The sequence below is a fragment of the Schistocerca cancellata genome, chromosome 4 (assembly GCF_023864275.1).
Source record: "Schistocerca cancellata isolate TAMUIC-IGC-003103 chromosome 4, iqSchCanc2.1, whole genome shotgun sequence".
In the NCBI taxonomy this organism is placed as follows: domain Eukaryota; kingdom Metazoa; phylum Arthropoda; class Insecta; order Orthoptera; family Acrididae; genus Schistocerca; species Schistocerca cancellata.
The window spans coordinates 849574751-849601088 of record NC_064629.1 but is presented as its reverse complement, the minus strand read 5'-3'; the positions used below and the strand labels follow the sequence as shown (position 1 = coordinate 849601088).

General features: G+C 45.9%; 1 protein-coding gene across 1 annotated transcript in view; it reads right to left on the bottom strand.

Annotated features, from left to right (window-relative positions):
• Positions 1–26338, bottom strand: part of LOC126184472 (uncharacterized) — a gene marked incomplete at its 5' end in the record, with an annotated part of 580042 nt that overhangs the window by 157951 nt on the left and 395753 nt on the right. Inside the window, one exon of the mRNA XM_049926864.1 lies at positions 13932–14271. Coding sequence (XP_049782821.1) covers positions 13932–14271 — 340 coding nt within the window. The remainder of the gene's footprint in view (positions 1–13931; positions 14272–26338) is intronic.

The following is a 26338-nucleotide window of genomic DNA, read 5'->3' as shown; positions in this document are numbered from 1 at the left end:
GCAAACCTATATTTCTAGCATTTGTGGACTCAGAGAAAGCTTTTGACAATGTTGACTGGAATACTCTCTTTCAAATTCTAAAGGTGGCAGGGGTAAAATACAGGGAGCGAAAGGCTATTTATAATTTGTACAGAAACCAGATGGCAGTTATAAGAGTCGATGGACATGAAAGGGAAGCAGTGGTTGGGAAAGGAGTGAGACAGGGTTGTAGCCTCTCCCCGATGTTATTCAATCTGTATATTGAGCAAGCAGTAAAGGAAACAAAAGAAAAATTCGCAGTAGGTATTAAAATCCACGGAGAAGAAATAAAAACTTTGAGGTTCGCCGATGACATTGTAATTCTGTCAGAGACAGCAAAGGACTTGGAAGAGCAGTTGAATGGAATGGATCGCGTCTTGAAAGGAGGATATAAGATGAACATCAACAAAAGCAAAACAAGGATAGTAGAATGTAGTCGAATTAAGTCGGGTGCTGCTGAGGGAATTAGATTAGGAAATGAGACACTTAAAGTAGTGAAGGAGTTTTGCTATTTGGGGAGCAAAATAACTGATGATGGTCGAAGTAGAGAGGATATAAAATGTAGACTGGCAATGGCAAGGAAAGCGTTTCTGAAGAAGAGAAATTTGTTAACATCGAGTATAGATTTAAGTGTCAGGAAGTCATTTCTGAAAGTATTTGTATGGAGTGTAGCCATGTATGGAACTGAAACATGGACGATAAATGGTTTGGACAAGAAGAGAATAGAAGCTTTCGAAATGTGGTGCTACAGAAGAATGCTGAAGATTAGATGGCTAGATCACGTAACTAATGAGGAAGTACTGAATAGGATTGGAGAGAAGAGAAGTTTGTGGCACAACTTGACTAGAAGAAGGGATCGTTTGGTAGGACATATTCTGAGGCATCACGGGATCGCCAATTTAGTATTGGAGGGCAGCGTGGAGGGTAAAAATCGTAGAGGGAGACCAAGAGATGAATACACTAAGCAGATTCAGCAGGATGTAGGTTGCAGTAGGTACTGGGAGATGAAGAAGCTTGCACAGGATAGAGTAGCATGGAGAGCTGCATCAAACCAGTCTCAGGACTGAAGACCACAACAACAACAAACAAGGGTGTCTGGAGACTTTTGATCGGATAGTGAATATGTACCGTGATCCACTTCCATAGATAAGCAGTCGACGTGTCAGCGGAGGTCCTAGATCAATTCCCAGTACTGAGAGACTGTTTTTCTTTGTGGGAGGACTTGAATAGGGTGCACTGTCTTCGTGATGCCAATCGCGGAGCTATCTGAATGAGAAGTAACGGCTGCAAGCTCTAGAAAACTCTTAATGGTCGGGACAGAGTTGGACTAACCCCACGTCTCTCCGTAGAGCATCGTACTGAGGCCATTGACCGAAGTTGACCACTGCCAGTCTAGCGTGATATGGTCCTCAAGGCACGAACGTGGAGTTCGTAAAAGTGTATATGTACTGTAACTACTGCATAATTGGATGGTATTAGGAAATCGAAATTCTTTGAACAATTGGCAGTGATACCACAAATGACATTTCCCCATTTTCGTGGCCGAGCGGTTGTAGGCGCTTCTGTCCGGAACCACGCGCTGCTACGGTCGCAGGTTCGAATCCTGCCTCGGGCATGGATGTTTGTGATGTGCTTAGGTTAGTTAGGTTTAAGTAGTTCTAAGTCTAGGGGACTGATGACCTCAGGTGTTAAGTCCCATAGTGCTTAGAGAAATTTGAACCATTTGAACCCATTTTCGTGATCCGTTAAGATGGGTGCTGGTGGGTGGCCCACAGAGATGGGATCCGTATAATAGGCGGAGGAGTGACTTAAGACTGCCAACAATTTATATATTGACAGCCCAATTCAATTAGCCGCCGTCAAGACAACTTATTCTTGGATATGCTTCTCCCAAAGAAAGCTAATATTCGCCACAGTAGCGTTCTCTGCCTATAGAACTGAAGCCCCGGGGCAGTAGAAGCCCCTGAAGTCCAGGAGTGGCCGCAACATAGCGCGTCAACGAAGAGCAAACATTAACTGGAACAGAACCGCAAAAGTCAGACATTTTGGCTGCATTTGTGCGAAAGTTGGAGCTATGGAATAATACGAAAATAATGGGAGGACGTTCCTTGCTATCAGAAGGCCCCCAAGAAAGAAAAGAGGAAAGACGGGCGACATAGTGGATGGCGCAGGGGAAAAATTCGCTTTTTTTTTTAGACACTAAAGAAGAAATATTCTAGTGTTGTTGTTGTTGTTGTTGTGGTATTCAGTCCAGACACTGGTTTGATACAGCTCTCCATGCAACCTACTCCTGTGAAACCTTCTTCATCTCCCAGTACCTACTGTAACCTACATCCTTCTGAATCTGTGTAGTATATTCATCTCTTTCTCTCCCTCTACGATTTATACCCTCCACGCAGCCCTCCAATACTAAATTGGTGATCCCTTGATGCTTCAGAATATGTCCTACCAACCGATCCCTTCTCCTAGTCAAGTTGTGCCACAAATTTCTCTTCTCCCAATTCCATTCAATACCTCCTCATTAGTTACGCCATCTACCTATCTAAATTTCAGCATTCTTCTGTAGCACCACATTTCGAAAGCTTCTATTCACTTCTTGTCTAAACTATTTATCGTCCACGTTTCACTTCCATACATGCCAACACTCCATACAAATACTTTCAGAAACGACTTACTGTCACTTAAATCTATACTTCATGTTAATAAATTTCTCTTCTTCAGAAACGCTTTCCTTGCCTTTGCCACTCTACATTTTATATCCTCCTACTTCGACCATCATCAGTTATTTTGCTCCCCAAATAGCAAAACTTATTTACTACTTTAAGCGTCTCATTTCCTAATCTAATTCCCTCAGCATCATCAGATTTATTTGCCTACAGTCCATTACCCTCCTTTTGCTTTTGTTGATGTTCATCTTATACCCTCCTTTCAAGACGCTGTCCATTCCGTTCAACTGCTCTTCCAAGTCCTTTGCTGTCTCTGACAGAATTACAATGTCATCGGCGAACCTCAAAGTTTTTATTTCTTCTCCATGGATTTTAATTCCTACTCCGAATCTTTCTTTTGTTTCCTTCACTGCTTGCTCAATATACAGATTGAATAACATCGGGGATAGGCTACAACCCAGTCTCACTCCCTTCCCAACCACTGCTTCCCTTTCATGTCCCTCGACTCTTATAACTGCCATCTGGTTTCTGTACAAATTGTAAATAGCCTTTCACTCTCTGTATTTCACCCCTGCCACCTTCAGAATATGAAAGAGAGTATTCCAGTCAACATTGTCAAAAGCTTTCTCTAAGTCTACAAATGCTAGAAACGTAGGTCTGCCTTTCCTTAATCTATCTTCTAAGATAAGTCGTAGGTTCAGTATTGCCTCATGTGTTCCAACATTTCTACGGAATCCAAACTAATCTTCCCTGAGGTCAGCTTCTACCAGTTTTTCCATTCGTCTGTAAAGAATTCGTGTTAGTACACTCCTGGAAATTGAAATAAGAACACCGTGAATTCATTGTCCCAGGAAGGGGAAACTTTATTGACACATTCCTGGGGTCAGATACATCACATGATCACACTGACAGAACCACAGGCACATAGACACAGGCAACAGAGCATGCACAATGTCGGCACTAGTACAGTGTATATCCACCTTTCGCAGCAATGCAGGCTGCTATTCTCCCATGGAGACGATCGTAGAGATGCTGGATGTAGTCCTGTGGAACGGCTTGCCATGCCATTTCCACCTGGCGCCTCAGTTGGACCAGCGTTCGTGCTGGACGTGCAGACCGCGTGAGACGACGCTTCATCCAGTCCCAAACATGCTCAATGTGGGACAGATCCGGAGATCTTGCTGGCCAGGGTAGTTGACTTACACCTTCTAGAGCACGTTGGATGGCACGGGATACATACGGACGTGCATTGTCCTGTTGGAACAGCAAGTTCCCTTGCCGGTCTAGGAATGGTAGAACGATGGGTTCGATGACGGTTTGGATGTACCGTGCACTATTCAGTGTCCCCTCGACGATCACCAGTGATGTACGGCCAGTGTAGGAGATCGCTCCCCACACCATGATGCCGGGTGTTGGCCCTGTGTGCCTCGGTCGTATGCAGTCCTGATTGTGGCGCTCACCGGCACGGCGCCAAACACGCATACGACCATCATTGGCACCAAGGAAGAAGCGACTCTCATCGCTGAAGACGACACGTCTCCATTCGACCCTGCATTCACGCCTGTCGCGACACCACTGGAGGCGGGCTGCACGATGTTGGGGCGTGAGCGGAAGACGGCCTAACGGTGTGCGGGACCGTAGCCCAGCTTCATGGAGACGGTTGCGAATGGTCCTCGCCGATACCCCAGGAGCAACAGTGTCCCTAATTTGCTGGGAAGTGGCGGTGCGGTCCCCTACGGCACTGCGTAGGATCCTACGGTCTTGGCGTGCATCCGTGCGTCGCTGCGGTCCGGTCCCAGGTCGACGGGCACGTGCACCTTCCGCCGACCACTGGCGACAACATCGATGTACTGTGGAGACCTCACGCCCCACGTGTTGAGCAATTCGGCGGTACGTCCACCCGGCCTCCCGCATGCCCACTATACGCCCTCACTCAAAGTCCGTCAACTGCACATACGGTTCACGTCCACGCTGTCGCGGCATGCTACCAGTGTTAAAGACTGCGATGGAGCTCCGTATGCCACGGCAAACTGGCTGACACTGACGGCGGCGGTGCACAAATGCTGCGCAGCTAGCGCCATTCGACGGCCAACACCGCGGTTCCTGGTGTGTCCGCTGTGCCGTGCTTGTGATCATTGCTTGTACAGCCCTCTCGCAGTGTCCGGAGCAAGTATGGTGGGTCTGACACACCGGTGTCCTCAATCATGTGCTTGACGTATTCCAATCTCTGTCTTCCTCTACAGTTTTTGCCCTCTACAGCTCCCTCTAGTACCATGGAAGTCATTCCCTCATGTCTTAGCAGATGTCCTATCATCCTGTCCCTTCTCCTTATCAGTGTTTTCCACATATTCCTTTCCTCTCCGATTCTGCGTAGAACCTCCTCATTCCTTACCTTATCAGTCCACCTAATTTTCAACATTCGTCTATAGCAGCATATCTCAAATGCTTCGATTCTCTTCTGTTCCGGTTTTCCCACAGTCCATGTTTCACTACCATACAATGCTGTACTCCAGACGTACATCCTCAGAAATTTCTTCCTCAAATGAAGGCCCGTAATTGATATTAGTAGACTTCTCTTGGCCAGAAATGCCTTTTTTGCCATAGCGAGTCTGCTTTTGATGTCCTCCTTGCTCCGTCCGTCATTGGTTATTTTACTGCCTAGGTAGCAGAATTCCTTAACTTCATTGACTTCGTGACCATCAATCCTGATGTTAAGTTTCTCGCTGTTCTTATTTCTACTACTTCTCATTACCTTCGTCTTTCCCCGATTTACTCTCAAACCATACTGTGTACTCATTAGACTGTTCATTCCGTTCAGCAGATCATTTAATTCTTCTTCACTTTCACTCAGGATAGCAATCTCATCAGCGAATCGTATTATTGATATCCTTTCACCTTGTATTTTAATTCCACTCCTGAACCTTTCTTTTATTTCCATCATTGCTTCCTCGATGTACAGATTGAAGAGTATGGGCGAAAAGCTACAGCCTTGTCTTACACCCTTCTTAATAGGAGCACTTCGTTCTTGATCGTCCACTCTTATTATTCCCTCTTGGTTGTTGTACATATTGTATATGACCCGTCTCTCCCTATAGCTTACCCCTACTTTTTTCAGAATCTCGAACAGCTTGCACCATTTTGTATTGTCGAACGCTTTTTCCAGGTCGACAAATCCTATGAAAGTGTCTTGATTTTTCTATAGCCTTGCTTCCATTATTAGCCGTAACGTCTGAATTGCCTCTCTCGTCCCTTTACTTTTCCTAAAGCCAAACTGATCGTCACCTGGCGCATTAGCAATTTTCTTTTCCATTCTTCTGTATATTATTCTTGTAAGCAGCTTCGATGCATGAGCTGTTAAGCTGATTGTGCGATAATTCTCGCACTTGTCAGCTCTTGCAGTCTTCGGAATTGTGTGGATGATGCTTTTCCGAAAGTCAGATGGTACATCGCCAGACTCATATATTCTACACACCAACGTGAATAGTCGTTTTGTTGCCACTTCCCCCAATGATTTTAGAAATTCTGATGGAATGTTATCTATCCCTTCTGCCTTATTTGACCGTAAGTCCTTCAAAGCTCTTTTGAATTCCGATTCTAATTCTGGATTCCCCATCTCTTCTAAATCGACTCCTGTTTCTTCTTCTATCAAATCAGACAAATCTTCACCCTCATAGAGGCTTTCAATGTATTCTTTCCACCTATCTGCTCTCTCCTCTGCATTTTACAGTGGAACTCCCGTTGCACTCTTAATGTTACCACCGTTGCTTTTAATGTCACCAAAGGTTGTTTTGACTTTCCTGTATGCTGAGTCTGTCCTTCCGACAATCATATCTTTTTCGATGTCTTCACATTTTCCCTGCAGCCATTTCGTCTTAGCTTCCCTGCACTTCCTATTTATTTCATTCCTCAGTGACTTGTATTTCTGTATTCCTGATTTTCCCGGAACATGTTTGTACTTCCTCCTTTTATCAATCAACTGAAGTATTTCTTCTGTTACCCATGGTTTCTTCGCAGCTACCTTCTTTGTACCTATGTTTTCCTTCCCAACTTCTGTGATGGCCCTTTTTAGAGATGTCCATTCCTCTTCAACTGTACTGCCTGCTGAGCTATTCCTTATTGCTGTATCTATAGCGTTAGAGAACTTCAAACGTATCTCGTCATTCCTTAGTACTTTCTTATCCCACTTCTAGGTGTATTGATTCTTCCTGATTAATGTCTTGAACTTCAGCCTACTCTTCATCACTACTATATTGTGATCTGAGTCTATATCTGCTCCTGGGTACGCCTTACAATCCAGTATCTGATTTCGGAATCTCTGTCTGACCATGATGTAATCTAATTGAAATCTTCCCGTATCTCCCGGCCTTTTCCAAGTATACTTCCTCCTCTTGTGATTCTTGAACAGGTATTCGCTATTACTAGCTGAAACGTGTTACAGAACTCAATTAGTCTTTCTCTTCTTTCATTCCTTGTCCCAAGCCCATATTCTCCTGCAACTTTTTCTTCTACTCCTTCCCCTACAACTGCATTCCAGTCGCCCATGACTATTACATTTTCGTCCCCCTTTACATACTGCATTACCCTTTCAATATCCTCATACACTTTCTCTATCAGTTCATCTTCAGGTTGCGACGTCGTCATGTATACCTGAACTATCGTTGTCGGTGTTGGTCTGCTGTCGATTCTGATTAGAACAACCCGGTCACTGAACTGTTCACAATAACACACCCTCTGCGCCACCTTCCTATTCATAACGAATCCTACATCTGTTATACCATTTTCTGCTGCTGTTGATATTACCCCATACTCATCTGACCAGAAATCCTTGTCTTCCTTCCACTTCAATTCACTGACCCCTACTATATCTAGATTGAGCCTTTGCATTTCCCTTTTCAGATTTTCTGGTTTCCCTACCACGTTCAAGCGTCTGACATTCCACGCCCCGACTCGTAGAACATTATCCTTTCGTTGATTATTCAATATTTTTCTCATGGTAACCTCCCCCTTGGCAGTCCCCTCCCGGAGATCCGAATGGGGGACTATTCCGGAATCTTTTGCCAATGGAGAGATCATCATGACACTTCTTCAATTACAGGCCACATGTCCTGTGGATACACGTTACGTGTCTTTAATGCAGTGGTTTCCGTTGCCTTCTGCATCCTCATGTCGTTGATCATTGCTGATTCTTCCGCCTTTAGGGGCAATTTCCCACCCCTAGGACAAGAGAGTGCCCTGAACCTCTAACCGCTCCTCCGCCCTCTTTGACAAGGCCGTTGGCAGAATGAGGCTGACTTCTTATGCCGGAAGTCTTCGGCCGCCAATGCTGATTATTTATCAAAATTTAGGCAGTGGCGGGGATCGAACCCGGGACCGAGGGCGTTTTGATTACGAATCAAAGACGCTACCCTTTTTTTTTTAAATCTCATTTTGTTCGTTTTCGTTCGTTGTATCTGCTCGGGGCGGACGTCGCAAGACACCCGTTTCAGTTCGTCGTTGTTCCATTAACTCAGTTTTTTTATTACAGAGGGCAGCTAACCCTCTGACCGAACGCGCTGAGTTACCGTGCCGGCAAATGATGATGATTAGGACAACACAACACCCAGTCCTTGAGCGGAGAAAATCTCCGACCCAGCCGGGAATCGAACCCGGGCCCTTAGGATTGACAGTCTGTCACGCTGACCACTCAGCTACCAGGGCGGAGAAAGACCACGGGATTTTCCTGTAGGCAGTATCTATCTTAACCCTAGTGATATACGCCTCTACATCCCTACATTTGTCCTCTAGCCAACCCTTCTTAGCCATTTTGCACTTCGTATCGATCTCATTTTTGAGACGTTTGTATTCCTCTTTGACTGCTTCATTTACTGCATTTTTGTATTTTCTCCTTTCATCAATTAAACTGAATCTCTCTTCTGTTACCCAAGGATTTCTATTAGCTCTTGTCTTTTTACCTACTTGATCCTCTGCTGCCTTCACTACTTCATCTCTCAAAGCTACCCATTCTTCTTCTAATGTATTTCTTTCCCCCATTCTTGTCAATCGTTCCCTAATGCTCTCCCTGAAACTCTCTACAACCTCTGGTTCTGTCAGTTTATCCAGGTCCCATCTCCTTAAATTCCCACCTTTTTGCAGTTTCTTCAGTTTTAATCTACAGTTCATAACCAATAGATTGTGGTCAGAGTCCACATGTACCTCTGGAAATGTCTTACAATTTAAAACCTGGTTCCTAAATCTCTGTCTTAAAATTATATAATATATCTGAAGCCTACCAGTATCTCCAGGCTTCTTCCATGCATACAACCTTATTTCATGATTCTTGAACCAAGAGGTAGTTATGATTAAGTTATGCTTTGTGCAAAATTCAACCAGGCGGTTTCCTCTTTCATTCCTGACCGCCATTCCATATTAAACTGCTACGTTTCCTTCTCTTCCTTTTTCTACTGTCGAATTCCAGTCACCCATGACTATTAAATTTTCGTCTTTCTTCACTATCTGAGTAATTTCTTTTATCTCATCATACATTTCATCAATCTCTTCGTCATCTGCGGAGCTAATTGGCATATAAACTTGTACTACTGCAGTAGGTATGGGCTTCGTATCTATCTTGACCACAATAATGCGCTCACTATGCTGTTTGTAGCAGCTTACCCGCATTCCTATTTTTTATTCATTATTTAACCCACTCCTGCATTATCCCTATTCGATTTTGTGTTTATAACCCTGTATTCACCTGACCACAAGCCTTCTCCTCCTGTCACCAAACTTCACCAAGTCCCACTATATCTAACTCTAACCTATCCATTTCCCTTTCAAAATTTTCTAACCAACCTGCCCGATTAAGGGATCTGACATTACACGCTACGACCCGTAGAACGCCAGTTTTCTTTCTCCTTATAACAACGTCCTCTTGAGTAGTCCCAGCCTGGAGATCCGAATGGGGGACTGTTTTACCTCCGGAATATTTTACCCAAGAGGACGCCATCATCTTTTAACCATACAGTGAAGCCGTATGCCCTCGGGAAAAATTACGGCTTTCAGCCGTCTGCAGTACCAGCACAGCAAGGCCGTTTTTGTTAGTATTAAAAGGCCAGATCAGTCAATTATCCAGACTGTGCCGCTGCAACTACTGAAAAGGCTGCTGCCCTTCTTCAGGAACCACACGTTTGTCTGGCCTCTCAACAGGTACCCCTCCGTTGTGATCGCACCTACGGCACGGCTATCTCTATCGGTGAGGCACGCAAGCCTCCCCACCAACGGCAAAGTCCATGGTTCATTGGGGGAGGGGGGGGGGGGTATTCTAGTATGAGATGCAGAAGACAAAGCAGCTGTTTGGATGCAAGCCAGCGGGATGAAAACTTTTGACATCAGTCACCACTGAATGCAGCTCACTCCAATGTGTGTGTTACGAAATGTCGTGACCGAACAACAGATGCCGAACAAAAGTGGCCGAACTGTGTGCCACTACGAGGCACACTACTTCCGGGGGCCAGAGATGCTTGCAGCAGCAGCTACCTCGCAAGCAAATACCAGTTCACCTTTTCTAAAAATACTCTTGCCTTCTCGCACACAGATAAGCCAGTAAGAGGAAATCACGATTCGCGTTCTGTAACTGCTTGAATTTCATTTATCTTTCATGATGAGAGTGAACACCTAAAAGCTATCTGATCGACTGAATTAAATATGTCCTCAACAACCATGTGTTTTGTATGCGTGTGTCTGTTTACGGAGATAATTTACTGATGACACACTACGGTATCTGATGTCTAGAAATAGATTTAAATCACTGCAATCAAATCAACTCGGTACAATACTGGAAGGGAGATAATTTGTAGCCGGCCGTTGTGACCGTGCGGTTCTAGGCGCTTCAGTCTGGAACCGCGCTGCTGCTACGGTAGGTGGTACGAATCCTGCCTCGGGCATGAATGTGTGTGCTGTCCTTAGGTTAGTTAGGTTTAAGTAGTTCTAAGTCTGGGGGACTGGTGGCCTCAGATGTTAAGTGCCATAGGCTCAGAGCCATTTGAACCATTTGTGGTATCGAGGAGGAGGAGGATATTAGTGTTTGACGTCCCGTCGACAACGAGGTCATTAGGGACGGAGCGCAAGCTCGGGTGAGGGAAGGATGGGGAAGGAAATCGGCCGTGCCCTTTCAAAGGAACCATCCCGGCATTTGCCTGTAGCGATTTAGGGAAATCACGGAAAACCTAAATGAGGATGGCCGGAGACGGGATTGAACCGTCGTCCTTCCAAATGCGTTGTGGTATCGATAGCTACGATGCCACGGCGTAGGTGCAAGTTCATAGGTTGGTACTACGACACAGACGCCGACGAGAGCGCCCTCTAGCAGGCGCTGTTCAGCTCTACGAGCGACGCTGCAGATTCTGCCCATTTGATTCAGTGGAGACGACCTGACAACATTGTTTCTACTTCATAGGGGGCCATTACTGACTTGGTTACTTCAATGATAGTTTGTCCTACTACTAGTGGCTATTAACGTTGATGCCTATCGAGTCGCACCTACGGGCTCTTCAGTGTAAATTTACGTATATCATTTACTAATAATTAATTGTACTTTCACGTAAAAAGCTGTACCGAGAATCTTACCTCACCCCCCCTCCCTGTCGCGTCTGCCCCCCACCCCTCTTATGGGTCCTCATCCTCCATCAGCTCCTTTCCCGGTTCCCCTCCCCTTCGCTTTTACTCTCCTTTCCCCCCCTTTTTGTTTTCCCATCTCCTGTCCAGTTTCCCCCCACCTGCTCTCGACTGTGGTGTCACCTTTGCCGACTTTTTCGTGCTGTGTTCTAGTGACTATTCAGTGTTGTGTTGCGAACAGAAACCATGCTGTCGCTGGGTGTGCATTTTATATACTTTGCGAACAGAATCCAGACTGTCGCCGTGTTTTTTTAATTGTCTATTGTTTTCCCCGTCTGCTCCGTATGTATTTTTATTCGCTTCATCATCCCTCTGTTGTTTGTTTTAATTTCCCCGTTTTCTTTTCACCTTGTTACTCACTAAGTCCCCGATTTTATCGCCTGTTTTTTTATTATTATTTATTCTCCTGCTCTTTGTCAGAAAATCTGTAGGCTGCAGAGCGGCGTCCTAAGCTGCTGCCAGCCTGCCCCCTTCGGGGGGAATTGAAATTCAATAAAGGAAAAAAAAAATCTTACCTCACCTGATCCTGCTCACTTCCTACATTCGGCCTACCTTTCAGTTTACAGGAGCAGACCCACGCGCCGCCTATCCAGGCGGGATACAAAACCATTTTAGGTAATTTTTGTGTTATGTAAATTGAAGGTGGACGGTGGGGAAAGGAGAAGAAACGGTGATGTCAGATGCATCAGGACTTCACGCGGATTCAGCGGTGATAAGTGAATATGTATGCCAGCCCAGGACTCAAACCCGGGATCTCCTGCTTACTAGGCAGTTAGGTTAACCACTGCACCACCCAGACAGAATGTTCATCGGAAATGCGCAGACTATTTCGGAACGCTCCCAGGCCAACTCACAATCCCACCGCACGCCATCTATCCACAGACCCCGTCCGTGTCCTCCATGTTCGCTAATTTTAAATTCCCGCCGGAGGTCGAACGTAAATGTACATCCTTACTGAAGGTCGTAGATCAATTGTCCATCGAGGCGAGTCGATTATACACTACTGGGCATTAAAATTGCTACGCCACGAAGATGACGTGCTACAGACACGAAATTTAACCGACAGGAAGAAGATGCTGTGATATGCAAATGATTAGCTTTTCAGAGCATTCACACAAGGTTGGCGCCAGTGGCGAAACCTACAACGTGCTGACATGGGGAAAGTTTCAAACCGATTTCTCATACACAAACAGTAGTTGATCGGCGTTGAATGGTGAAACGTTGTTGTGATGCCTCGTGTAAGGAGGAGAAATGCGTACCATCACGTTTCCGACTTTGACAGAGGTCGGATTGTAGCCTATCGCGATTGCGGTTTATCGTATCGCGACATTGCTGCTCGCGTTGGTCGAGATCCAATGACTGTTAGCAGAATATGGAATCGGTGGGTTCAGGAGGGTAATACGGAACGCCGTGCTGGATCCCAACGGCCTCCTATCACTAGCAGTGGAGATGACAGGTATCTTATCCGCATGGTTGTAACGGATTGTGCAGCCACGTCTCGATCCCTGAGTTGACAGATGGGGACGTTTGCAAGACAACAACCATCTGCACGAACAGTTCGATGACGTTTGCAGCAACATGGACTATCAGCTCGGAGACCATGGCTGCGGTTACCTTTGACGATGCATCACAGACAGGAGCGCCTGCGACGGTGTACTCAACGACGAACCTGGGTGCACGAGTGGCAAAACGTCATTTTTTTCGGATGAATCCATGTTCTGTTTACAGTATCATGATAGAAGCATCCGTATTTGGCGATATCGCGGTGAACGCACATCGGAAGCGTGTATTCGTCATCGCCATACTGTCGTATCATCTGGCGTGATGGTATGGGGTGCCATTGGTTACACGTCTCGGTCACCTCTTGTTCGCATTGACGGCACTTTGAACAGTGGACGTTACATTTCAGATGTGTTACGACTCGTGGCTCTACCCTTTATTCGATTCCTGCGAAACCCTACATTTCAGCAGGATAATGCACGACCGCATGTTGCAGGTCCTGTACGGACACAGAAAATGTTCGACTGCTGCCCTGGCCAGCACATTCTCCAGATCTCTCACCAACTGAAAACGTCTGCTCAATGGTGACCGAGCAATTGTCTCGTCACATTACACCAGTCACTACTCTTGATGAATTGTGATATCGTGTTGAAGCTGCATGGACAGCTGTACCTGTACACGCCATCCAAGCTCTGTTTGACTCAATGCCCAGGCGTATCAAGGCCGTTATTACGGCCAGAGTTGGTGGTTCGGGATCTATGCACCCAAATTGCGTGAAAATGTAATCACATGTCAGTTCTAGTATAATATATTTGTCCAATGAATACCCGTTTATCATCTGCATTTGTTCTTCGTGTAGCAATTTTAATGGCCAGTAGTGTACGTCCGAAAAAACTGACACCACGCGTTCGTATACTTTCTTTCCTGTCGGGCGTCGAAGTATCAGAGTAGACTGGGCAATATACGCTACGTTTGTCTGATAGAACATCCAGTTGTTTCTGCAGAGGCTTTCGTAAATAACTGGCGAGACGTGTACGCCGGTGACATTCGATCAGTTTTATGGCAAGTTGCCGACGAGTGAGTAGGTAGGGAGCGTACTTGTCGGTGTGATCGTCGTCGGGCTCGCAGTCGGGCAGGCGGCGGTGCGAGCGGCGCAGCGACACCACGTCCGACAACAGCGTCAGCGTGGAGCCGAGCAGCGAGCAGGCCGAGGCGGGCTTCCGCTGCACGGCCAGCCGGTACTGGCGGTAGCGCAGCACGTACTGCGCGCCCAGCGCCAGCCCCGCCGCCAGCGTCAGCGCGCCCACCACCAGCGCGCCCACGCGGCCCGCCAGCGCCGCCCCCGCCGCCCCCGCGCCCGCTTCTCCCGCCGACCCCGCAGCAGCCGCCTGCGACGCCGCCGCTCCCGCCACGGCGACGTCCGTCTCGTTCCCGGAAGCTGCACAGTAACCGACAGTACGCTGCTTTATGCACTTCAGTCACAGGGTTCAATACTTGGTCCACTCGAATTACTTACACAGGTTGTACATGACTAATTGACAATTCATAAAGTAAACAGTTGTTTAAATATAGGTGTTAAAACTATTAAATATAAAACAGAACGAAACATCCAATAGTCTGCTGTAGCTGTATTTGTTTAAGTCAGGTATAGACCCACACAACTTTTAAGTTGAATCTTCTGGTGTATATACAGGGTGTTACAAAAAGGTACGGCCAAACTTTCAGGAAACATTCTTCGCACGCAAAGAAAGAAAACATGTTATGTGGACTTGTGTCCGGAAACGCTTACTTTCCATGTTAGAGCTCATTTTATTACTTCTCTTCAAATCACATTAATCATGGAATGGAAACACACAGCAACAGAACGACCAGCGTGACTTCAAACACTTTGTTACAGGAAATGTTCAAAATGTCCTCCGTTAGCGAGGATACATGCATCCACCCTCCGTCGCATGGAATCCCTGATGCGCTGATGCAGCCCTGGAGAATGGCGTATTGTATCACAGCCGCCCACAATACGAGCACGAGGAGTCTCTACATTTGGTACCGGGGTTGCGTAGACAAGAGCTTTCAAATGCCCCCATAAATGAAAGTCAAGAGGGTTGAGGTCAGGAGAGCCTGGAGGCCATGGAATTGGTCCGCCTCTACCAATCCATCGGTCACCGAATCTGTTGTTGAGAAGCGTACGAACACTTCGACTGAAATGTGCAGGAGCTCCATCGTGCATCAACCATATGTTGTGTCGTACTTGTAAAGGCACATGTTCTAGCAGCACAGGTAGAGTATCCCGTATAAAAGCACGATGACGTGCTCCATTGAGCGTAGGTGGAAGAACATGGGGCCCAATCGAGACATCACCAACAATGCCTGCCTAAACGTTCACAGAAAATCTGTGTTGATGATGTGATTACACGATTGCGTACGGATTCTCGTCAGCCCACATATGTTGATTGTGAAAATTTACAATTTGATCACGTTGGAATGAAGCCTCATCCGTAAAGAGAACATTTGGACTGAAATGAGGATTAACACATTGTTGGATGAACCATTCGCAGAAGTGTACCCGTGGAGACCAATCAGCTGCTGATAGTGCCTGCACACGCTGTACATGGTACGGAAATAACTGGTTCTCCCGTAGCACTCTCCATACAGTGACGTGATCAACGTTACCTTGTACAGCAGCAGCTTCTCTGACGCTGACATTAGGGTTATCGTCAACTGCACGGAGAATTGCCTCGTCCATTGCAGGTGTCGTCGTCGTTCTAGGTCTTCCCCAGTCGCGAGTCATAGGCTGGAATGTTCCGTGCTCCCTAAGACGCCGATCAATTGCTTCGAACGTCTTCCTGTCGGGACACCTTTAGTTCTGGAAATCTGTCTCGATACAAATGTACTGCGCCACGGCTATTGCCCCGTGCTAATCCATACATCAAATGGGCATCTGCCAACTCCGCATTTGTAAACATTGCACTGACGGCAAAACCACGTTCGTGATGAACACTAACCTGTTGATGCTACGTACTGATGTGCTTGATGGTAGTACTGTAGAGCAATGAGTCGCATGTCAACACAAGCACCGAAGTCAACATTACCTTCCTTCAATTGGGCCAACTGGCGGTGAATCGAGGAAGTACAGTACATACTGACGAAACTAAAATGAGCTCTAATATGGAAATTAAGCGTTTCCGAACACGTGTCCACATAACATCTTTTCTTTATTTGTGTGTGAGGAATGTTTCCTGAAAGTTTGGTCGTACCTTTTTGTAACACCCTGTAAATGCTATTTCATATGGTCTAGGGATTAATTACAGTATGCCGCAGAGTAACAGCAGGCGTGGCTAGGCAATGCTCTCAGTGCTCCTCAATTGACAAAGAACCATCTTCTTCTTCTTCTTCTTCTTCTGTAGTGGTCAATCCAAGGATTGGTTCGCAACAGCTACAATGGCAGTATGTCTCCATTCTGTGCGTCTTTCAGCTTTTCTCTTCATTTCTTTATAGGTGTTACATCCCACATCTTTCACGATTTGATCCACGTACCTCAACCGTTGTCTTCCTCTTGGTCTTTTTCCCTCGACATATCCCTCTATGATTGTGTTGAGGAGTCCTTTCAAAAATGGTTCAAATGGCTCTGAGCACTATGGGACTTAACATCTGAGGTCATCAGTCCCGTAGAACTTAGAACTACTTAAACCTAACCAACCTAAGGACAGCACACAACACCCAGTCATCACGAGAGAGGAGTCCTTTATGTCTTAATAGATGACCTGTAAATTGCACTCTTCTTTTAACAATGAAACTCCAGAACCTTCTCTTCTCACCTGCTCTTTCCAGAACCACTCCGTTTGTGACCTTGTCGATCCATTTTATTTTGGGCATGCATCTATAGCACTACATTCCAAAAGAATTGAGCTTCTGGTCTTCCTCTGTCCCGAGAGTCCACGTTTCACACCCATAGCCTGCCACACTCCACACATATGATATAAAAAATGTTTTCCTGATTTCAAGGCTGACGCTAAGGATGTTAAGATGTTTTTCTTCTTGTGAAAAGTAGCCTTTGCTTAAGCAATTCTACTTCTCACTTCTGCCTTGCTCCTTCCATCCCTGGTAATATTATTGCCAAGATAAGTAAATTTATCAACTTGTTCAAGCACTTCATTGCGTACATGAACTAGGACATTCACTTGATCTTTTTTGTCGCATGCCATTACTTTTGTTTTTGCTTTATTAATTCTCATATTATATACTTCCCCCATAACTTTATCCATTCTATTCAGTAGGACTACAAGATCTTCTTCACTTTCAGCTAGGACAGCTATATCATCGGCATATCATATCTATTCGTTGGCCATGAATTGCTACACCTATCTGTGATGAATACCATGTCAGTGTTAAAATCACGAACTGTCATCACTTAACCGATTACGATATGTTATTGTCGGACAATGTCAAGCAACAGACAATGCCCATTATAAATGTTACACAGGGAATTACTGGGTCCACGAACCGAGACGCTCATGTATGTTTGTTACCAACATAGCAGTTGACAACTTAACCTACGAGTATCCCGTGTGTTGTCGAGGCATGTGCTGTGGCTGCCATCCGGGTGTGCAGAATAATGAAAAGATGAACTGGAAGTAGCATATTACCGTACTACTCAAACGAAGTTCAACGACTCTGCTCTTCCTAAGCTTACTAGCTTTGGAAACAAACATATAAACTTTTTAACATATTTGATTTCTTTCCGCTCATTAATGCCTCATGGCATAATTTTTTGGAGTAACTTATCACATAGAAAAATGGTACTGATTCCACAAAAAGGCCAGTGAGAATGTTATGTGGCGTCCACCCACAATAACCTTGTAGACGCTTCTTCAATGAGTTACATATTTCAGCTGCTTCTTCACAATTTGTATATTCGATAATAAAATTTTATGTAAATAATCCATAAAATTTTGAGAAGAATAGTGGTGTCGATCTCTATAACACTATAACAATATAAAGATACAGCCAAAAAATTCATTATTTATTTGCCCAAAATCAAAGAAGTCTAGTAGGCAAAAAAGAAAATTTTCAATCAAGTACATGATTTGCTTAGAACAGCCCCATCAATTTCATAGACACACACAAATTGAAAACTGGCAGTACCATATGTAGATGAAAGGAAGAAGGAACTAAATTTAGGTGTATCGTTAGTTTACATGAGTAATATCGAAGACTTATATGTTCATTCTTATTAAATATAAGCCAGGGTGCTATTTAGTAACCTGTAAATGGCTAGCTGGTAGCCACACTCACAAAAATATCATGTATTCGCAGTCTGGAAACTACTTCGTTACACATAATTTTGATAAAAACATGCAAAAGATCTATGAAACTAAAACTTAATGTTACATAAAAATAACTAAAAGTGTACCTAAGTCATTGAGTTAATTCCAACTTTACCGCCTGTGTTTCACTTACATTTACACCAACACCTACATCTACATACATACCCCGCAAGCCACCATACGGTGCTTGGCAGAGGGTATCCTGTACTACTGCTGCTCATTTCCTCTCCTGTTCCACTCGCAAACAGAGCGAGGGAAAGACCACTGTCTATAAGCATCCGTACGAATTCTAATCCCGCTAACCTTATCTTTGTGGTCCTTCGCGAAATGTACGTTGACGGTTGTAGAGTAGCTCTGCAGTCAGCCTCAAATGTCGGTTCTCTAAATTTTCTCAGTAGCGCTCCTGGATAAGAATGTCGTTTTCCCTACACTGATTCCCATTTGAGTTCCCAAGCATCTCCGTAATACTTAAGTGTTGTTCGAACCTACCGATAACAAATCTATCAACACGCCTCTGAGTTACCTCGATATCTTCCTCTAATCGACACAGTGCGGATCCCAAACACTCGAACCGAACTCAGCAATGGGTCACACTACTGTCCTATATATGCGGTCTCCTTTACAGATGAAACACGCTTTCCTAAAATTATCTCCGCAAAACCGAATCCAACCATTCGCCTTCCCTACTACATTTCTTGCCTGCTCATTCCATTATATATTGGTTTGCAACGTTACGCCTAGATATTTAACCGACGTGACTGTGTCAAACAACACACTACTACTGATGTGTTCGAAAATTATGGATTCGTTTTCGATACGCATCTGCATTAACTTACATCTTTCTACATTTAGAGCTACCTGAAATTCATGACGCCAACTAGAAATTTTATCTAAGTCATCTTGTATTCTCATAGTGCCATGCAATTTCAACAGCTTACAGTACACCAGAGCATCATCAGCAAACAGCCGGAGACCACTGCTTATCCTATCCGCCTGATCACTTATATATATATATATATACACTCCTGGAAATTGAAATAAGAACACCGTGAATTCATTGTCCCAGGAAGGGGAAACTTTATTGACACATTCCTGGGGTCAGATACATCACATGATCACACTGACAGAACCACAGGCACATAGACACAGGCAACAGAGCATGCACAATGTCGGCACTAGTACAGTGTATATCCACCTTTCGCAGCAATGCAGGCTGCTATTCTCCCATGGAGACGATCGTAGAGATGCTGGATGTAGTCCTGTGGAACGGCTTGCCATGCCATTTCCACCTGGCGCCTCAGTTGGACCAGCGTTCGTGCTGGACGTGCAGACCGCGTGAGACGACGCTTCATCCAGTCCCAAACATGCTCAATGGGGGACAGATCCGGAGATCTTGCTGGCCAGGGTAGTTGATTTACACCTTCTAGAGCACGTTGGGTGGCACGGGATACATGCGGACGTGCATTGTCCTGTTGGAACAGCAAGTTCCCTTGCCGGTCTAGGAATGGTAGAACGATGGGTTCGATGACGGTTTGGATGTACCGTGCACTATTCAGTGTCCCCTCGACGATCACCAGTGGTGTACGGCCAGTGTAGGAGATCGCTCCCCACACCATGATGCCGGGTGTTGGCCCTGTGTGCCTCGGACGTATGCAGTCCTGATTGTGGCGCTCACCTGCACGGCGCCAAACACGCATACGACCATCATTGGCACCAAGGCAGAAGCGACTCTCATCGCTGAAGACGACACGTCTCCACTCGTCCCTCCATTCACGCCTGTCGCGACACCACTGGAGGCGGGCTGCACGATGTTGGGGCGTGAGCGGAAGACGGCCTAACGGTGTGCGGGACCGTAGCCCAGCTTCATGGAGATGGTTGCGAATGGTCCTCGCCGATACCCCAGGAGCAACAGTGTCCCTAATTTGCTGGGAAGTGGCGGTGCGGTCCCCTACGGCACTGCGTAGGATCCTACGGTCTTGGCGTGCATCCGTGCGTCGCTGCGGTCCGGTCCCAGGTCGACGGGCACGTGCACCTTCCGCCGACCACTGGCGACAACATCGATGTACTGTGGAGACGTCACGCCCCACGTGTTGAGCAATTCGGCGGTACGTACACCCGGCCTCCCGCATGCTCACTATACGCCCTCGCTCAAAGTCCGTCAACTGCACATACGGTTCACGTCCACGCTGTCGCGGCATGCTACCAGTGTTAAAGACTGCGATGGAGCTCCGTATGCCACGGCAAACTGGCTGACACTGACGGCGGCGGAGCACAAATGCTGCGCAGCTAGCGCCATACGACGGCCAACACCGCGGTTCCTGGTGTGTCCGCTGTGCCGTGCGTGTGATCATTGCTTGTACAGCCCTCTCGCAGTGTTCGGAGCAAGTATGGTGGGTCTGACACACCGGTGTCAATGTGTTCTTTTTTCCATTTCCAGGAGTATATATATATATATATATATATATATATATATATATATATATATATACTGAAGAGCCAAAGATACTAGTACACCTACCTAATATCGCCTAGGGCCTCCGCGAGTACGCAGAAGTGCCGCTACACTTCGTGGCATTGACTCGACTAATGTCTGAAGTAATGCTGGAGTGAACTGACACCGTGAATCCTGCAGGGCTGTTCATAAATCCGTAAGAGTACGATGGGGTGGAGATCTCTTCTGAACAGCACGTTTCAAGGCATCCAAGATATGCTCATTAATATTTATGTCTGGAGAGTCTGGTGGTCAGCGAAAGTCTTTAAACTCAGAAGAGTGTTTGTGGAGCCACTCTGTAGCAACTCTGGGCATGTGGGCTGTCGCATTGTCCCGCTGGAACTGCCCAAGTCCGTCGGAATGCACAATGGACATGAATGGATGCAGGTGATCAGACAGGACGTTTACGTACGTGTCACCTGTAAGAGTCGTATCTAGACGTATCAGGGATCCCCTGTCACTCCAACTGCACAAGCCCCACAACACTGCAAAGCCTCCACCAGCTTGAATAGTCCCCTGCTGACATGCAGGGTCCATGGATTCATGAGGTTGTCTCCATACCCGTACACGTCCATCCGCTCGATACAATTTGAAAGGAGACTCGTCCGACCAGGCAACATGTTTCAGTCATCAACAATCCAACGTCGGTGTTGACGGGTCTTGGCGAGGCGTAAAGTTTTGTGTTGTGCAGTCGTCAAGGGTACACGAGTGGACCTCAGGCTGCGAAAGCCCATATTGGTGATGTTTCGTTGAATGGTTCGCACGCTGACACTTGTTGATGGACCAGCACTGAAATCTGCAGCAATTTGCGGAAGCGTTGCACTTCTGTCGCGTTGAACGATTCTCTTCAGTCGTAGTTGATTCCGTTCTTGAAGTATTTTTTCCGGCCGCAGCGATGTCGGAGATTTGATGTTTTACTGGATTCTGATATTCACGAAACACTCTTGAAATGGTTGTACGGGGAAATCCCCACTTCCTTGCTACCTCGGAGATGCTGTGTCCCATCGCTCGTGCGGCGACTTTAACACCACGTCCAAACTCATTTAAATCTTGATAACCTCCAATTGTAGCATCAGTAACCGATCTAACAACTGCGTCAGACACTTGCTGTCTCACCTAGGCGTTGCCGACCGCAGCAACATATTCTGCCTGTTTACAGACCCCTATATTTCAATAGGCATGCCTATACCAGTTTCTTTGGCGATTCAGTGTAGAAATCAGCAGGGATCCTGTCACACTTTCCTGTGGCGCTTCGGATTATACCTTAATCTCTGATGAACACTCGCCGTCGAGGACAACATATTCGTTTCTGTTACTTAAGAAGTCTTCAAGCCTATCACATATCTGGGAACCTATTACGTATGTTCGTACAATCGGCAACGTGGCACCGCCTCCAATGCCCCTTCAACCATAGTTCGCAGGATTCCATGTGAGAAAAGGGCAAAATGAGATTCGCATGCACGATGCTTTCTAAACCGTGCTGATTTGTCGACAGAAGCTTTACGCTCTCGAGGAAATCTATTATATTCCAAATGAGAATATGTTCAAGGATTGTGCAGCAAACCGATGTTAAGGATTTTAGCCTGTAATTTTAGAGATGTGTCTTTTACCCTTTTTATATACAGAAGTCGCGTGCGCTTTTATCAAGTCGTTTGTGACTTTGTCCGTGGCGAGAGATTAGCAATAAATGCAAGGAAAAGTAAAGGGCCAATGCTGTAGAGTGCTCTTCATAAAATCGAAAATGGGTTCCATCAGGACCTTGTGACTTATTTGCTTTCAACTCTTTCAGTTGTTTCTCTGTGCCAGGGGTGATTGTTACTATATCGTTCATACGGGAGTCTTACGTGAACGAGTTCTTAAATGTGAACTTTGAAACTTCAGCTTTACTTTTGCTACCTTCTACTGCCACACCAGACTGGTCAACGAGTGACTGGACAGATGCCTTAGATCCGCTTAACGATTTTACGTAGGATCAGAATTTTCTAGGGTTCTCGGCAAGATCTATTGCTAAGGTATAACGGTGGTAGATGTTATAAGCTTCGCATATCGATCTTTTTAGAGACGCACGAATTTCTATTCAAATTTGCCTGTCACTATTTGCACGTTCTCTTTTGAACCGAGAATGCAACAGCCTTTGCTTCGTCAGAATTTTTTGAATTTCATTGTGAAACCAAAGTGGGTCTTTTCCGTTCTTAATCCACTCCATATACTTCTCCAAAGTATGATTTACAATCCGTTTAAACTATGCGCATAATTCCTCTACCTCTATCGCACTGGGGCTAAATAATGTCAATTCATTGTCTAAGTGGGATAGTAAGAACTGTCTATCTGATATTTCTCGCAAGAAATAATCTTCTAGCCTTGTGACTGATTTCTTAACTTTAGACTATTACGGATATGTTGTTGTTGTTGTGGTCTTCAGTCCAAAGACTGGTTTGATGTAGCCCTCCATGCTACTCTATCCTGTGCAAGCTTCTTCATCTCCCAGTACCTACTGCAACCTACATCCTCCTGAACATGAACATGCCGGGTGTATTCATGTCTTGGTCTCCCTCTACGATTTTTACCCTCCACGATGCCCTCCAGTGCTAAATTGGTGATCCCTTGATGACTCAGAACATGTCCTACCAACCGATCCCTTCTTCAAGTCAAGTTGTGCCACAAACTCCACTCCTCCCCAATTCTATTCAATACCTCCTCATTAGTTATGTGATCTACCCATCTAATCTTCAGCATTCTTCTGTAGCACCGCGTTTCGAAAGCGTATATTCTCTTCTTGTCCAAATTATTTATCGTCCATGTTTCACTTCCATACTAGGCTACACTCCATACAAATAATTTTAGAAATCACTTTCTGACACTTAAATCTATACTCGATGTTAACAAATTCCTCTTCTTCAGAAACGCTTTCCTTGCCGTTGCCAGTCTACATTTTATATCCTCTCTACTTCGACCATCGTGAGTTATTTTGCTCCGCAAATAGCAAACTCATTTACTACTTTAAGCGTCTCATTTGCTAATCTAATTCCTGCAGCATCACACGATTTAATTCGACTACATTCCATTATCCTCGTTTTGCTTTTGTTGATGTTCATCTTATATCCTCCTTTCAAGATACTGTCCATTCCATTCAACTGCTCTTCCAAGTCCCTTGCTCTCTCTGACAGAATTACTATGTCATCGGCGAACCTCAAAGTTTGTATTTGTTCTCCATGGATTTTTTATACCTACTCCGAATTTTTCTTTACGGATATAACTACAGTTAAAACGTTGTGGGATGTGATACGAGCAGGGAAGGCTGCATGTTATATACACTCCTGGAAATTGAAATAAGAACACCGTGAATTCATTGTCCCAGGAAGGGGAAACTTTATTGACACATTCCTGGGGTCAGATACATCACATGATCACACTGACAGAACCACAGGCACATAGACACAGGCAACAGAGCATGCACAATGTCGGCACTAGTACAGTGTATATCCACCTTTCGCAGCAATGCAGGCTGCTATTCTCCCATGGAGACGATCGTAGAGATGCTGGATGTAGTCCTGTGGAACGGCTTGCCATGCCATTTCCACCTGGCGCCTCAGTTGGACCAGCGTTCGTGCTGGACGTGCAGACCGCGTGAGACGACGCTTCATCCAGTCCCAAACATGCTCAATGGGGGACAGATCCGGAGATCTTGCTGGCCAGGGTAGTTGACTTACACCTTCTAGAGCACGTTGGGTGGCACGGGATACATGCGGACGTGCATTGTCCTGTTGGAACAGCAAGTTCCCTTGCCGGTCTAGGAATGGTAGAACGATGGGTTCGATGACGCTTTGGATGCACCGTGCACCATTCAGTGTCCCCTCGACGATCACCAGTGGTGTACGGCCAGTGTAGGAGATCGCTCCCCACACCGTGATGCCGGGTGTTGGCCCTGTGTGCCTCGGTCGTATGCAGTCCTGATTGTGGCGCTCACCTGCACGGCGCCAAACACGCATACGACCATCATTGGCACCAAGGCAGAAGCGACTCTCATCGCTGAAGACGACACGTCTCCTTTCGTCCCTCCATTCAAGCCTGTCGCGACACCACTGGAGGCGGGCTGCACGATGTTGGGGCGTGAGCGGAAGACGGCCTAACCGTGTGCGGGACCGTAGCCCAGCTTCATGGAGACGGTTGCGAATGGTCCTCGCCGATACCCCAGGAGCAACAGTGTCCCTAATTTGCTGGGAAGTGGCGGTGCGGTCCCCTACGGCACTGCGTAGGATCCTACGGTCTTGGCGTGCATCCGTGCGTCGCTGCGGTCCGGTCCCAGGTCGACGGGCACGTGCACCTTCCGCCGACCACTGGCGACAACATCGATGTACTGTGGAGACCTCACGCCCCACGTGTTGAGCAATTCGGCGGTACGTCCACCCGGCCTCCCGCATGCCCACTATACGCCCTCGCTCAAAGTCCGTCAACTGCACATACGGTTCACGTCCACGCTGTCGCGGCATGCTACCAGTGTTAAAGACTGCGATGGAGCTCCGTATGCCACGGCAAACTGGCTGACACTGACGGCGGCGGTGCACAAATGTTGCGCAGCTAGCGCCATTCGACGGCCAACACCGCGGTTCCTGGTGTGTCCGCTGTGCCGTGCGTGTGATCATTGCTTGTACAGCCCTCTCGCAGTGTCCGGAACAAGTATGGTGGGTCTGACACACCAGTGTCAATGTGTTCTTTTTTCCATTTCCAGGAGTGTAGTTTAGAAACCAGTAACAGCTGCGTATTCATCTTGCGGATTATTACAGAAAGTGACGTCCCCAGGTGGATTATCAGCTACAAGAGGTAAACAGAAGGGCAGGCTATCTGAATATAATGTGACTGTCTAAACCCGTCGTAACTATTAAATCATATTTTGCGCCTGCGAATGCGTAAAATATTAATCCTATCAGCAAATTAATAAAAGTTCAGGCAGAATAACAGGTAATCGGCGATTTCACAGCAATGATTTGGTCTCATAAAAAAATAATTTCACATTATAGTAAAGTTTTCTAAACATCTACATCTACATCTACATGGATACTCATCAAATCACATTTAATTGCGTGGCAGAGGGTTCATCGAACCACCTTCACAATTCTCTATTATTCCAATCTCGTATAGCGCGCGGAAAGAATTAACACCCATATCTTTCAGTACGAGATCAGATTTCCCTTATTTTATCGTTGTGATCGTTCCTCCCTATGTAGGTCGGTGTCAACAAAATATATTCGCATTCGGAGGAGAAAGTTGGTGATTGGAATTTCGTGAGAAGATTCCGTCGCAACGAAAAACGCCATTCTTTTAATGATTTCCAGCCCAAATCCTGTATCATTGCTGTGACACCCTCTCCCATATTTCGCCATAATACAAAACGTGCTGCCTGTCTTTGAACTTTATCGATGTGCTCCGTCAGTCCTATCGGGTAAGGATCCCACACCGTGCAGCAGTATTCTAAAAGAGAACAGACACGCGTAGTGTAGGCAGTCTCCTTAGTAGGTCTGTTATATTTTCTAAGTGTCCTGCCAATAAATCGCAGTCTTTGGTTAGCCTTCCCCACAACATTTTCTATGTGTTCTTTCCAATTTAAGTTGTTCGTAATTGTAATACCTAGGCATTTAGTTTAATTTACGGCTTTTAGAGTAGACTGATTTATCGTGTAACCGAAGTTTAAC